The sequence below is a fragment of the Marmota flaviventris genome, chromosome 5 (assembly GCF_047511675.1).
Source record: "Marmota flaviventris isolate mMarFla1 chromosome 5, mMarFla1.hap1, whole genome shotgun sequence".
In the NCBI taxonomy this organism is placed as follows: Eukaryota; Metazoa; Chordata; class Mammalia; order Rodentia; family Sciuridae; genus Marmota; species Marmota flaviventris.
Window position 1 is genome coordinate 69,471,811 of NC_092502.1, and position 13,014 is coordinate 69,484,824.

At 41.8% G+C, this 13,014-nt stretch overlaps 2 protein-coding genes across 10 annotated transcripts in view; both read right to left on the reverse strand.

The window, feature by feature from the left end:
- LOC114086611 (protocadherin gamma-C3) overlaps positions 1-13,014 on the reverse strand; it is a 166,738-nt gene that overhangs the window by 89,307 nt on the left and 64,417 nt on the right. Inside the window, exon 1 of one of the 9 annotated variants that reach the window (XM_071612298.1) lies at positions 1,463-4,135. The exons of the other annotated variants lie outside the window; for them this stretch is intronic. Coding sequence (XP_071468399.1) covers positions 1,463-3,880 — 2,418 coding nt within the window. The 5' untranslated portion in view covers positions 3,881-4,135. Of the gene's footprint in view, positions 1-1,462; positions 4,136-13,014 lie in introns of those variants that run through there. 9 annotated transcript variants of the gene reach the window in all.
- Positions 6,474-9,181, reverse strand: LOC114084232 (protocadherin gamma-A9-like). Its single transcript, XM_027925377.2, has one exon. It carries the CDS (start codon positions 8,988-8,990, stop codon positions 6,534-6,536), a length of 2,457 nt encoding a protein of 818 aa, XP_027781178.2. The 5' UTR covers positions 8,991-9,181; the 3' UTR covers positions 6,474-6,533.

Genomic DNA, 13,014 nt, shown 5'->3' on the forward strand with positions numbered 1-13,014 from the left:
GTTAGTATAAATAATTTCTTCTCTTAGGCAGTTCATATGGAACCCCAAAGAAAGTGGTTCATATATTTTCAATTGTGCATGCCCCCAAACCCAGCAGCAGTTTTTTTCCTCAAATGTGAAGAACTTAGTGACTCACTTCTTTCATACAGAAAACAAGTTGCTTAAAGATATTTATGTTATTTGTTACTACATCCCCAAGTATGGACCTCTTCAGAATAGATTTTGTCTCCCCCCCCCCTCAAAGTTCTTAATTCAGAGACAGAGACTGAGACCAAAAGGTAATAATAGCATTTCATTTGCTTTCTTAGAAACTTCTTTCTATGTATTCTTTTTCTTTTCCTTCTTTTTTCCTTCTCATTCTTTTTCAGTATTGGGGATTGAACTGAAGGGAACTTCACCCCTGAGCTACATTCCCAGCCCATTATTATTATTATTATCATCATCATCATCAATTTTAAGTTGCCCAGGCTGACCTCAGATTTGTGATCCTCCTGATTGGCTAGGATTTCAAGCATTCCTCATCATGCCCAGCTCTTCCTTGGAAATTTCTTTATTTTGCAATGTAAGAAAAAAGAGATTGAGAAAGAGTACAATTTGGGCTCCAAGAAAAGTTAAAGGCCATAATTATGGAAGAAATACAGCAGGACCAAAAGTAGAAGAGAAATATCCCTCTATGATAGTATTAAGTTTTGGGGGGCCATAGAAATCTTGGAAATATGAACAAAGCTTTGAATGTCCTCCCAAGAAAAATGAAGACATTTATAACTTTGCATATAATTTTAGAGAGTTCAGTTATCTGCTGGCTATTGTCCCTCAGATGCTTACAGTTGGAAAAATATTAGAATAAATGAAGAGAGACATCAATAGTCACCTACAAGATTATTTGCAATAAATGGTTCCAGAAAAACAACACCTGTTCTAAAATTTGATGTATACCTGAATATTTTCAAGCATTGAAACATTACAGAATATGGAAAAATTTACTTTTAAATAGTAGCAAATTCGGGGCTGGGGATGTGGCTCAAGCGGTAGCGCGCTCGCCTGGCATGCGTGCGGCCCGGGTTCGATCCTCAGCACCACATGCAAACAAAGATGTTGTGTCCGCCGAAAACTAAAAAATAAATATTAAAAAATTCTCTCTCTCTCCCTCTCTCTTTAAAAAAAAATGTTAGCTGTCACTATTTAAAAAAAATAGTAGCAAATTTGTGTAGATGGGTTATTTATTTGGTTACAAGCCAAGAGTACTGCTTCTGTTTGCTAATCAGAGTTCTACGAGATTATCTCCAGTATGGGGAGATATATATATGATAGAGGGACTTATAAACCAAATAAGTCTTAAAAGATATAATTGTCAAAAGGTAAACAGAGACGATAAGATGATATAAGCTAGAGATTTTTCAAATATGATCCTAGATGTGAAAATGAAAAACTACGATATTAAAGACACAAATGTGAAACTCACCGGTGTTAGAGTCTCAGGATGTGAAGTCAAATTATCCTCAATAGGAACTGGAATTAAGGCCCCAGGGGAATTACCGCCATCTACATCTTGGGTGGAATGCAAGGGTGCAGTACTTTTTAGGAAATTAAACTCTGTCGTTCCCATATGCGCAACACACAGATTGTAGGAATAAGGCAAAGTTCCTTCGCTGTAGTTGAAGGGAACTCTAGGTTCGGACTTGGAGCAGAGACCTTGCTGAAAACAACCCCACTCAGTTGGACTGAAAGAAGATCGCAGGCGCAGGGCGATGGCCAGAATCACAGCCAGAAGGAAGAGCACTGAGATCAAGGCCAAGGCCACCACCAGGTAGAACTGTAGCTCCGCCTGGGGGTCAGGGGGCACAGGGCGGTCACTGAGGTCTGGCAGTGCCTCCTGCAGGCTGTCCGCGAAGACCAGATGCAGCGTGGCGGTGGCCGAAAGAGGCGGCTGGCCACCATCACGCACAGCGACCACCAGGCGCTGGCGGGCCGCGTCCTTGTCGCCCAAGGCGCGAGCAGTGCGCACCTCGCCAGTGCGCAGCCCCAGGCTGAAGAGTCCGGGATCGCCGGCCTGCAGCACGTGGTAGGATAACCAGGCATTGTGTCCAGAGTCAGCGTCCACCGCCACCACCTTGGTGATCAGGTAGCCGGGCTCCGCGGCGCGCGGCACAGTGTCGAAGAGCGCTGAGCCATCGGGCGCCAGCGCGGGGTAGAGCACCCGCGGCGCGTTGTCGTTGCGGTCGCCTACCAACACGCGCAGGCTCACGTTGGCGCTGAGCGCGGGCGAACCATGGTCACTAGCCTGCAGAATCAGCTCAAAGGAACGCAGCTGCTCGTGGTCGAAGGCTCGCTGCGCGAACACCACGCCGCTCTGTTCGCTCACAGACACGTAGGATAACAATGCCCGAGGCTCCAGGTCGCTGGCTGCGATGGAGTAGGAGACTTGGCCGTTGGGACCTAAGTCGGGATCTGAGGCCCTGACTTGAGCTATTGAGGCTCCTGGCGGGTTGTTCTCAGCCACGTGAACCACGTAAGACGCCTGCTGGAAAACCGGAACGTTGTCGTTGACGTCAATGATGTGCAGGGTGATATTTACACTTGAAGAAAGGGGCGGCTTGCCCCCATCGGTGGCGATGATGGTGATATTGTATTCTGGGTCCTGCTCTCGATCTAGGACTCCATCAGTCACCAGCTTGTAATAGTTATTAGAAGAAGAATCGATCTTGAAAGGAAGGTCTCTTTCTATATCACATGTGACTTCTCCATTTCTTCCAATATCCCGGTCCCGTGTTTTGAAAAGGGCAATAACCATTCCTGGAGGAGAATCCTCCAAAATCTGATCAGACAGAGAAGTGATGATAATTTCTGGACTGTTGTCGTTTTCATCTAGGATTTCTATGATTACTTTACACTGGGTAGAAAGGCCACCAATGTCCTTTGCTTCCACTTCCATGGTGTATCTTTCTACATCTTCAAAATCCAGTGATTGGTTATTCTTAATCATACCTGTTTTCTCATCCAATGAGAACATGTGTCTTGTGCTCTGGGCGGTGCTCCGGAAGTGGTAGTTTATTTCTGCATTTACCCCTTCATCCGCATCAGTGGCTGTCACTTGCAACACGGGAGACCCTGGGGGCAGATTTTCACTAAGACTGATTCTATATTCATCTTTGCTGAATACTGGGGGATTATCATTAGTGTCCTTTACAAAGATTTCTATTTGAGCGGTGGCACTTCGTGGCGGGTCTCCTCCATCCAAGGCAGTCAATATCAAGCGATGTGACCTCTGCTCTTCCCTGTCTAGGAGTTTCTCCAGGGATAATTCTGGATATTTGCCACCATCAGAATTAACTCTAACTATTAATGAGAAATAAGGATTAGGGTTTATCTGATAATCTTTAATTGAGTTAAAGTTTATATCGGGGTCAGTGGCAGGGTCAAGGGATATCCGTGCACCAGTGGATACAGACTCAGAAATTTCTAAGTCTATTTTCTTTTTATCGAATTGAGGAGCATGGTCATTAATATCCTCAATCATCACAACGACATGGAAAATATTTAAAGGATTTTCCACCACAGCTTCCAACTGCAGCTCACATCTTCTCCTCTCTTTGCATATCTGCTCCCGGTCTATTCGGTCCTTCACAAGCAAGTCCCCACTCTGCGCGTCTACATTGAAGTGCAGCTTCTCTGCGCTAACTCGCAGCTTCCGAGCTGACACATCCAGGACACTGAGCCCCAGATCCTTGGCGAGGTTCCCCACCACCGAGCCCTTGGCCAGCTCCTCGGGAATGGAATAGCGGATTGGCTCTCCGAACGCCGAACAGAACAAAGGCAACAGCCAGGGAAACAGTACCTGCCCGCGGCCGGCGCGTCGCCTCTGCGCGCAGCTCCCTCCCATCACTCACTCGCTTGCTCGGGTGTTTTTTCACTGGATCCCCCACTTCGCAGTTGGGAGAGAAAGTTATCGACCACGCTGGAAGAGGATTCGGTCCAGGACAGGCGGAGCCCAGTTTCGGGGATGGGAATCTGTGCGTGTATTCTCCAGGAGTGAGAGGGGTTGCTTCTGTGTGTTGGTGGCTGCGCAGGAAATCCCAGGCAAGAGACTGAGGGATCCCGGGCGTTGGAGCTTGCTCTGCACTGGCCGACAGCGGCGCCCAGAGGCTGCATTTGGAACTTCAGACTGTCTTCTTTTGAATTCTTTATTTCCAAAATGTTTCTTTTTGAAAATTCAGCTATATATTAGCCGCAAAATTTAGTCTCACCTCGGTATTACATTGTATACTTACATATTTAGTGTTTTAAATCAATTTATTCCGAATACTTTCAAACTTATACAACAGGTAGTATTATGTATTATATTGTGGACTTTCATATATACCTATCATCCAGTTTCAACAAAGATTAACATTGAGGCCAATCTTTTGTAAATATATACTTCACTCCCCAATTACTCTAAAGTAAATCCCAAACGTCATTTCAATTAGCATTTCTTCTAGACGTCATTTCTTCTAGATGAGGCATTATATTTGCGAATTGTTATCTTTCCGCCTATTATGTTCTACAAGCTGTTACTAAATTATAGATGGAAATAAATCATAAGGAAATTAATCTAGTGCAAGAAAACTAGTCTACTTCAACAAAACTAGTCTAGTTTAAGTAACTAGTCTAGTTTAAGAAAACTAGAATTCAGCATTTTCTATCTGGTGAGCCTTATCTTCTGTTTTACAAGGCAGGTGACATATTTGTAGCACAGATGAGTAGTTACCTACCATGATATATATTAATATCTGTTATTGTATTTTTCCAAGTAAATATGCATTTTATTTCTTTATTTTTTATAACAAGGATTGAATCCAGGGGTGCTCTACCACAGAGCTACATCCCAGCCCCTTTTGTTTTTTATTTTGAGATACATCTCACTAAGTTGCTGAGGCTGGTCTTGAATTTGTGATCTTTCTGCCTCAGACTCCTAAATCGTAGGATTACAGGCCTGTACCACCACACCTGTCAACACACATTTTAAAATATTGATGAGCACTTGGTATCAAGGCTACCCCCAGATAGAAATTTAATTTCTCACTTGATTTCTTCTATCATTCATTCATCATTCAAAAGTGTATTATTCAATTTCCATGGGTTTATATAGTTTCTGTAGGATTTTGTTGTGTTGATTTCTAATTTCATTCCATTATGATGTGATAAGATGCAAGGAATTATGTCAATATCTTTTTTTATTAGCTAAGAGTTGCTTTGTGGCCTATCAGATAGAAAGTTAAGGGGATGATTTTCCTATTCCATGGTTAAAAATATGACCTGAATGATGTTTTACTTTTCTTTAGTAGGTGAAGAAAAAAAGTGAAATAATTAAAATGTCTGTATGTTGTTATGGATTTCTAGCATATTAGTTACTTTCTTCTTAGGAAACAATAGAAATTTGAAAAATTCATTACAGAGACAAAAATGGTTCTCTAATTCCATAGAAATAGTAGCAGTTATCTATGTATTTACGGATCATATTTAGAATAGAATCTTGAGTCCATTTCAAAGCTCATTTTCAAATAGTCTCCTGAATGTGATTTACTACTTGAAAGTTGACATTATGTTTAAAATTATACTAAATAATGTTATTTTCCTTATAGCTAAAACCCAGTAAAATATTTCTAGAATCTCCCTAGCATTTTCTGAAATATTTTTCTAACTTATATCCCCTATTCAGGTTCACTTCTAGTCTTAAAGTTTGGAGAATTAAGACAGAAGTTAGATAGAGCGGAAGAATACATTTTAATTCCTTTTACTTGATCATTTCACTCTGTTCAGTTTTAGAAACTTCTCTTGAGCAAGAATATACTATAGAAAAGAAGAGTGTCAAACTACTCTTCATAATTTGACACTGTAGCATTAAAAATTATTTGAGTATATAGAATAGAGGATGACACGATTTTCATCATTAAAGGAATAAAAAAATGCTTTGTTTTGGTTTGGAAATAAATAAAAGAAGTTTGGACCTTCCTCAGAAAATATCTTTAAATACATTCTCTACACACTTATGATCTAAAAAACAACAGCTCAATGGGGGTGGTTTCCCATCATAGAAAAAGAAGAGTGGAAGCAGTGAACCTGGGATTTCAGCTGTTTCCTCTAAGAAAAAGGCATTTGCTTTCTTATTAATTTACCCTTACAACATAGTATCACAGTAGAAATGGTTTTAGGGATAAGGTTTTCACAATGGGGACACTGGAGATAAAAATACTTAATAAATTTCAGGAAGAGAAATCCAGCTAGAGAATTAGTAGTGAACTATTATAAACAATCAAGCAACATCACCTCAATAGCCAACACCTGTGCAGGACAATGACAGCTGCCCCATGAAGAACGGTTTCTTTGATACTAGGTTAATTATTTTGAAAAAGTGAAAATTACATCAATGATGCAACCAATTAATGCCTCCTTTATATGTTTGGGTAAAATCATGCTCAGTGAAAATATAAAGGGTGAGAAACATTAATATCAATCTGTGCTACCTCAAATAAGAACAGATAATGAGAAAGTAGTTACAGACAGTAAAGAAAAAAAATCCAACTCACGGGAACCAAAGGAGTGTCTTCTATAGGAAACTTGGAATCAAGTGAATGGCCCAAAGTCTCCTTTTTCTCACAGCTCTCCTGGCTGATGAGCATGTCTGCATAGTTGGGTTGGGGAAAGATAATGTGGCTCTTTCTAGAGTCAGCTGTAAGAGAAAACTCCTGGGAACAGGTCTGCAGGAAAGCCTGCACCCCCTCCACGCCCACAAAGTGTGAGGTGGGCAGACCAGTCAACCCACCATTTTCAGCCTGTAGCAGATGCAAGGAATGCCATCGCCGAAACTTGAGCCCCAGCAGAATAAGGACAAAGGTGAGGAAGAGGCAGGAGACAGCAGCCACTGCCACGACCAGGTAGAGCGTGAGGTCAGAATCTCTGGAATCTGCAGGGATCTCCATGCTGCCCAGGTCAGCCAGGATATTGGGGATACTCTCAGCCACAGCCACAGTGAATGTGACAGTGGCTGAGAGAGGTGGCTGGCCATGGTCCTGCACAGCCACCACAAGGCTCTGCTTTATAGCATCTCTATCCAGAAGAGCCCTTGCTGTACGCACCTCACCTGTGTGCAGCCCCACAGAGAAGAGCCCTGCCTCACTAGCTTTGAGCAGGTGGTAAGACAGCCAAGCATTCTGTCCTGAGTCTCTGTCCACTGCTACCACCTTGGTCACAAGGTATCCAGGCTCTGCAGAGCGGGGTGCCAGCTCTACCCCAGTGGAACCATCAGTGGGGAGGGTGGGGTACAGGATCTCAGGGGTATTATCATTCTGGTCCAGCACAAAAAGGCTCAGTGATGCGTTACTGCTGAGTGGTGGGTTCCCGTTGTCACTTGCCCTTACCTGTATTTGAAGATTTCGAAACTGCTCATAGTCAAATGATCTCAGTGCATACAACACACCAGTTTCAGAGTTAATGGATACATAGGAAGAGAGAGGAGCTCCCTGGATGGTATCCTCCACCAAGGAGTATGTAACCCTAGCATTTTCATTGTTATCAGGGTCTTGGGCAGTTACTGAGAAGATGGAGGTGCCTCTGAGGTTGTTTTCCGGGAGGTAGATAGAATAGGAGGCTTGAGAAAAGGCAGGTGGATTGTCGTTGATATCAGTCACATACAGGGTGATGTGAATTTCCGTAGATAGGGGTGGCATTCCTCTGTCTGTGGCTGTCACTGTGATGTTATACTCAGAGGCTTTTTCTCTATCAAGAATTTGGGCTGTCAACAACCTGTAATAATCTTCTATTGAATTTTCTAATTTAAAAGGCAGATTCTCCTGGATGGAACAGAAAACCTGACCATTCTTCCCAGAATCTTGGTCATGTGCATTGAAAAGAACGATAACTGTTCCCTGAAGAGCATCTTCCCTCACTGGACTAAATAGAGATGTAATGGTCACTTCGGGTCTATTGTCATTTACATCTTCCACCATAATTAGCACTTTGGTTCGTCCTTTCAATCCACCACCATCTTCAGCCTGTATTTCCATTTCATAAAATGAACATTCTTCATAATCTAGACTTTTTGCTACAAATATTTCCCCAGTATTTTCATTAAGCTGGAATATGGGAGATTGTTTTTCATTGATTTTCCGGAATTTATATGTCACTTTTCCGTTGGCTCCCTCATCCGGGTCGCTAGCTCTTACTGTAAGCAATAGTGTGCCTGGTGGCACGTTCTCAAGGACTTTGGCTCTGTAAATCGGTTGAGCAAACACTGGGGCATTGTCGTTTGTATCCAGCACTGTCACCTGGATGCGCACTGTGCTAGAGCGACGTGGGTCGCCGCCATCCGAGGCGGTGAGGACCAGGTGGTGAACAGCCTCTTCCTCTCGGTCCAGAGTGTGCTCCAGCACCAGCTCCGGGTTTAAGGTTCCATCGTCTCGCGTTTGCACGTCCAGGGAGAAGTGGTGACTGGGGCTGAGCTGGTAGCTCTGCAGGGAGTTCACGCCCACATCCGGGTCAATGGCTTCTGGGAGTGGGTACCGAGCTCCAGGAGCAGCGATTTCATTAATTTTTACTTCCAGATTTTCAGCCTCAAATTTTGGTGCATTGTCGTTGATATCACGCACTTCTATTTCTATTCCGTAAAGTTTTACGCTGTCCTCAACCAAGACTTTAAAGTGCACCAGACACCGTGCGCTCTGGGCGCAGAGCTCCTCCCGGTCTATCCTGCCCGCAGTGATTAAGCTGCCGCTTTGTGGATTCAAAGAGAAAAGCTGCGTCCTACCTCTGGAGACAATTCGGACTCCGCGATCTGCCAGCTCCCGGGTTTCCAGTCCCAAGTCCTTGGAGATATTCCCCACATTATAGCCCTTTTCTCTTTCCTCGGGCACCGAGTAGCGGATTTGACTGGCCCTGGCCTCCCACAGCGTCCTCAGGAGCACGCACAGCAGGACCAGTCTTCTGCAAGGCTGGCGTTTGGTTGGAGCTGCCATTGTTGCCTTGCTACTGAATTCTCTCAGAATGCTTACCGTGTACACTGACGCATTAGATTCTTCTCTTCCTCCTCCACCGTCTGGTGATCTTTTTCCTCAGGAGAATGCCGGAGTGCCCCGAAATAAGAGATTGAGTTTCCTTGCAGCTCGGGAGCCAGTTTGTGGGATAGGCGGGCTTTGTGTAAAGATCTGAAAGGAGCCGAGTTTCCAAAGTTGGCGAACAGCGGCGCTCAGAGTCCTAACTCGTTACTACACCGAGATATTCAACTTTAAAATATTCCTTTATTTTTGAGATATGTTCTTGCCGTATTGCTCAGACTGGTCTTGAATTCCTTTTAGGCTCATGCGATGCTGCTGCCTTAGCTTCCAGAGTATCTAGGACTGCAGGCGTGTGCCCCCGGGCACCGCGAGCTATGCAAAATTTGATCATAGTCTAAGAATTCTCTTTTCTCATTTGATTTTGGACTTTTGAAATTGTTTCTAGCATTCACATTTGAAAAGCATTACCATTTGTGTTATTTGAGTTGTAAATTAAATGGAATGAAATTTCATTAAGTATAAAATCACCAGCTTTTTAAAAATATTAGTATCAACCTAACTTTCTTTGTTTTTGGTAGAATTCTACACACAATATAGATATGTAAATTCTTGTAGTTTATTTTTTATGATTCTTAATTTATTTTCTATATATCTGTTAGTCTGCAGAAGTAATGATATGTAGTTCTCTTTGGAAATATGTTCATATGCTGGGAGCATATTCACTGATGGGTCTAATAATGGTACAGCAGCAGTAGTTACCCCAGATCGAACTTTTACATTTTTAGTACCGAAACAATCAGCTCAAAAGGTAGAGCTTAATGCAGTTTTACAAGCTTTTTTGATGTTTAAAGATTCTGTATTTAATTTATTTTCTGATAGTCAGTATGTAGTTAATGCTATAGTATCTCTTGAAGATGCTGGTAGGATTTCCCCTTCTTCTACTGTTTTCTCTTTGTTTTCCACTATACAAAGTCTAATCTGGGACAGAAAAGATCCATTCTTCATAGGACACATTAGGGCACATACAGGATTGCCTGGAGCCCTTAGTTTAGGCAATGATTTAGCAGATAAAACTACACATGACATACATATTTTCTCTACATTTGAAGAAGCTACAAATTTTCATAAAAGGTTTCATGTTAATGCTAATACTTTACAAAAGCGTTTTAAAATAACTAAGGAACCAGCCAGACATATAATAAAACAATGTCAAAATTGTGTGACATTTTTACCACAAGTTAATCTTGGAGTCAATCCTAGAGGACTGATACCTAACCATATTTGGCAGATGGACGTCACACACTTGCCAGAATTTGGAAAATTAAAATATTTACACGTTACAGTTGATACTTCTTCTGGATTTTTGATGGGCTCCCTTCATGCCGGAGAAAAAACTAAAGATGTTATAGCTCATTGCTTACAAAATTTTGCCACTGTGGGCGTTCCTAAACAGTTAAAAACCGATAATGGTCCTGGCTATACCTCTACCTCTTTTAAACAATTTTGCTCATCATTTGGTATTACTCATATAACAGGAATCCCATACAATCCACAGGGACAAGGCATAGTTGAAAGAGCTCATCAAACTATTAAAACATACTTATTAAAGCAAAAAGAGGGAATTGGAAGGGGGTATATATCCCCCAAAGATAAACTTAAAATAACGCTTTTTACTCTAAACTTTTTAAATTTGGATTCATCAGGACTTAGTGCTGCAGAAAGACATATGTATCCAAAAAATGTACATAAGCCTAAAGTACTTTGGAAAGATATTCTAACAGGACAATGGAAAGGTCCTGACCCAGTGATTGTCTGGAGTCGGGGGTCTGTTTGTGTTTTTCCACAGGGAGAACAGCAGCCCATTTGGATTCCAGAGAGATTAACTAAACCAGTCTCTACAGATCGAAAAGAAGATGATTTGACTCAAATCCATAACAGCTGATATCCAGAACTCCAGCTTGGCCATTCTTACATCTGCGACAGTGATTAACCAGGATGCTTTTTTCAATAGCTATTTTATTATTGCATTTTTTCCACATCATAAGGTTCTATTTTTATTTTTTGAGCTCATACAAACCTAGGTTAATGTTTTTCTGATCAGTTTTATTTTTTGACTGTGGAGTTTTTAAACATTGCAATGGAGATTTCACCTAGGTAAAGCTACAAGGCCTTTACTATTTTCTTATGTGTTGTACGTTTGTGTACACTCTTGTGTTTTGTGTTGTATGTCTGTATGTGCGTATGTCCATATTTCTTATATGAGGATCGCTCATGAAAAAATGGATCCGAATTATTATTATTTTTATTCACGTGATTTAAATGGTTTAATTTAAATTAGGTAAACAGCTGTTAAGGATTGTTTTTAAAGGTGGTTAACAGATCTGTTTGTTTACTAGTTTAAATTAGGTAAAAGGCTGTTAAGGATTGTTTTTAAAGTAGGTTAACAGATCTGTTTGTTTACTTTCACCTTTCCTTTTCATTATATTTAATAATTCTTTTCAGGATAATGTCTCTTTAGCATCATTGCCAGAATTCCTATCTCCATCCCAGTGCCGGTGAAGAACTCAACAAGTAATGCTCAATCAAAGAGTCAACTTACTTTGGGAGGAAACGGATTTTGGGAGGAAATGGACATATTGATAGATTCCTCTGCTTTGAACTGCTTGCAGAACTTGCCTGGACTATGTAACTATCGTTTGGTGCAGCGAATTGTGGTAATGCTGGCATATCTTTGCTGATGGTGTCACTAGTGATGCAATTTTTATTTCCTTGCCAGCGCACCCCATGTTAATTGTGGTAGTGCTGACATATCTTTGCTGATGGTGTCACCAGTGATGCAATTTTTTCCCAAGGAGCCGTCAATTGGCTTGGTGTCGTGGCATTTCTGTATCCTCCTCCCTTCTGCTAGTGATGGTCTAAAATTTGGGGGCCAATGGCTTATGCTGGACTGGTAGTCAGTGACAGGTATGATCCAATTGCAGTGGTATCAACCTAAGACAGGAGGCTGACGCCTAAAGGTCAGTTTTCCGATGACGGGTAAGAACCATATGTTGAATTGGACAACCTACCAGGCACGGTCCTTAAGCCACATTGCTTGTTGTTTAATTAATCAGAAGGGGGGAGATGCTGGGAGCCATTAGCCAAGTAGGTATGACAATTTCCTTGCCAGCGTACCCCATGTTGCTGACATGTTGCAGTGACATTGAATGTAGGTGACCTTGCTCAAGGACCAAGGCAGATTAGGGTGTTCCCGGTTTTAAGATAATCGTGTTTAGGGCGTTCCCAGTTTAGGTTCCAGGTTTAAGGTTTAAGATTATTCCTACTGGGAATAGGGCGTATCCTGCTGCCTGAGTTCCCCTTGAGTTCTCACGGGATTCAGACAGTATATTTTGGAGATAGAAGCCCAGTGGAGGTGGATTTGGGCAGAGAACGTGGATTTGGGCAGAGAACGTGGATTTCCCCAGAACGTGATTGTAGACGGCTGGTGTGAGTTCGGGAATAAAGAGTTGCTGTTTGAATCTACAAGCTGTGTGGTGGCTCGTGATTTGTGCCCAGCCAGACTGTGGCATTCATATATTCATATTTTTCTTAATTTTAAACTTGTGTTATCTATTTATAGATGTATATCATATCATTATATTGAATGAATATATATGAACTGATTAATCACATTGAAATTATTTTATAAAGTTAATTTAGGTTGATGGTAAAGTTCCTGAAGAAAAGCTTCTTCTAAAACTTGTGTCATGAAAACATTTTTTTGGGGGGGGGGTGGTACTGAGGATTGAACCCAGAGATGCTTTTACCACTGAGCTACATCTCCAGCCCCTTTTATTTTTTTCATATCAAATCATTTATTTACCCTGGTTATTTGTTATTTTGAGACAAGATAGTGCTAAGTTGCTAAGGTTGACCTTGTATTTGTGATTCTATGGCTCAGCTTGCTGATTACCTGTGATCACAGGTATGAAAAACCATACCCAGC